This window comes from Topomyia yanbarensis, chromosome 3, assembly GCF_030247195.1.
Source record: "Topomyia yanbarensis strain Yona2022 chromosome 3, ASM3024719v1, whole genome shotgun sequence".
NCBI classification, from domain to species: Eukaryota; Metazoa; Arthropoda; class Insecta; order Diptera; family Culicidae; genus Topomyia; species Topomyia yanbarensis.
The window spans coordinates 377,875,050-377,876,472 of record NC_080672.1 but is presented as its reverse complement, the minus strand read 5'-3'; the positions used below and the strand labels follow the sequence as shown (position 1 = coordinate 377,876,472).

Here is a 1,423-nt window from a genome sequence, read left to right as displayed (position 1 = left end):
TTATTACGCATTACTTATTTTTTCAGTTTACCAAACTTTGGTTAATAGTTTTACATTTCCGCTCTCTTGGGTTCGGTTTATTTAGATTAAAATACACCGTTTTGGCAAAAATCCGCATTAAAATTGGACCTCTATCACTAAAGTCACTAAACTAGACATTTACCGTATTATCGCTCGACGTACCTTTTCAGATTCTTCTTTATAAGTCTTAAGTTAATTTAAGATGATATCCCAAGAGAACATATATTCGTGGATTATTGTTGGCAAACTTATTCAAATGTACGCCGGAGATAAATCCGTATACTTCCTTAGAAAACAAAATACGTAGATTTTATCCGCAGATCTGTAGATCCGTAGACATGGAGATTTCCATAGATCTTACATCGCTGAATTCAGGTACTTACAAAGTATTTCTTTTGGCAAAGTTGTTTCGAAGCATTGCGGGTGGGCTAGGGGTAATCAAAACTGATTATTAGACTATTCAATACTTTATTAGTTCCTTATAAATTCTTGCATAATAAGCCTGACGAAGTAGTTGAGTGCGTTCGGGGAGACTGCACACATCCAGGTAACACCGGTAATAACCATCCGGCAGGACAGGAGGTAAAGCCGATGCATCCAACGCCACGTTTTTGATCCAATAAGTTCCTTTAGGGAAAGGACACATTCCTTCCCGAGGCACTTGTGGGAAATTCGATTTGTTTAAATACATATACTGATAATCATACGCATACGTTTTGAAGAACTGGCAGACCGGCATTGACGAAAGCTTCAAGGGAATTGTGTTGTATTGGTTGTTTCCGAGGGCACTTCTAGCGCAAGTTACTCCTAGCTGTGGTAATCCATTTAGAGAGTGTTTAGTTAAACATGAATTAAGCTCGAATCACCTCATAGCTATCATCCAAATCCACCGCGATGTCGTAGGTTCCATTGATGACCGGAGTTGTTCGGTTGTACTTCGTGATTCGCAACTTGGAGAAGTCCCCCAAAGCACTGTACTCAACCTCGAAGCGGTCAAATTCGCCAATCGTTCTGTACATAGTTTCTCCAATTTGGAATCCGATCAGCAGCTGTATGAGTACGAGTAATTGCACCTGTCCGCGCATTGTTGATCAAATGAGTGATTGAACATTCTGTTACTGTTTATATGCCGAGCGGTAGAATGTGCGTGTTTCGAGCAAATGATGAACAAGTCCCGTGTACTGATAGATTTGGCGCTGTGATTTTGTGTTGTACTATATTGTAACATTGAGAACAACAGTTAAATAGTGTACAAAATATTTTGAAGTTGTCAAGCGACAGCTGTTTTTTGAGCTTTGAGTTTTTTTATAATATCTTGCGACTATAAAAAATTACTGATCTGATAGGCGATTTGAAAACGTGGAGAAATGGTTCGACTCTTGTTTATCTGGTGTCTTGTCAC

General features: G+C 39.0%; 1 protein-coding gene across 1 annotated transcript; it reads right to left on the bottom strand.

Annotated features, from left to right (window-relative positions):
• Positions 1-481: 481 nt before the first annotated feature.
• LOC131688259 (uncharacterized) lies at positions 482-1,106 on the bottom strand. The gene is made up of 2 exons (XM_058972446.1): positions 888-1,106; positions 482-832 (listed from the first exon to the last, which is right to left on the bottom strand). Exons 1-2 carry the CDS (start codon positions 1,104-1,106, stop codon positions 482-484), a joined length of 570 nt encoding a protein of 189 aa, XP_058828429.1.
• Positions 1,107-1,423: the final 317 nt, after the last annotated feature.

What these genes read in the sequence shown, in the direction of transcription:
- LOC131688259 (XM_058972446.1), bottom strand. Translation starts at nt 1,106, where the DNA reads ATGCGCGGACAGGTGCAATTACTCGTACTCATACAGCTGCTGATCGGA. An exon ending in ATTTGGATGATAGCTATGAG is followed by an intron (nt 833 to 887) that starts GTGATTCGAGCT and finishes GGATTACCACAG; the next exon opens with CTAGGAGTAACTTGCGCTAG.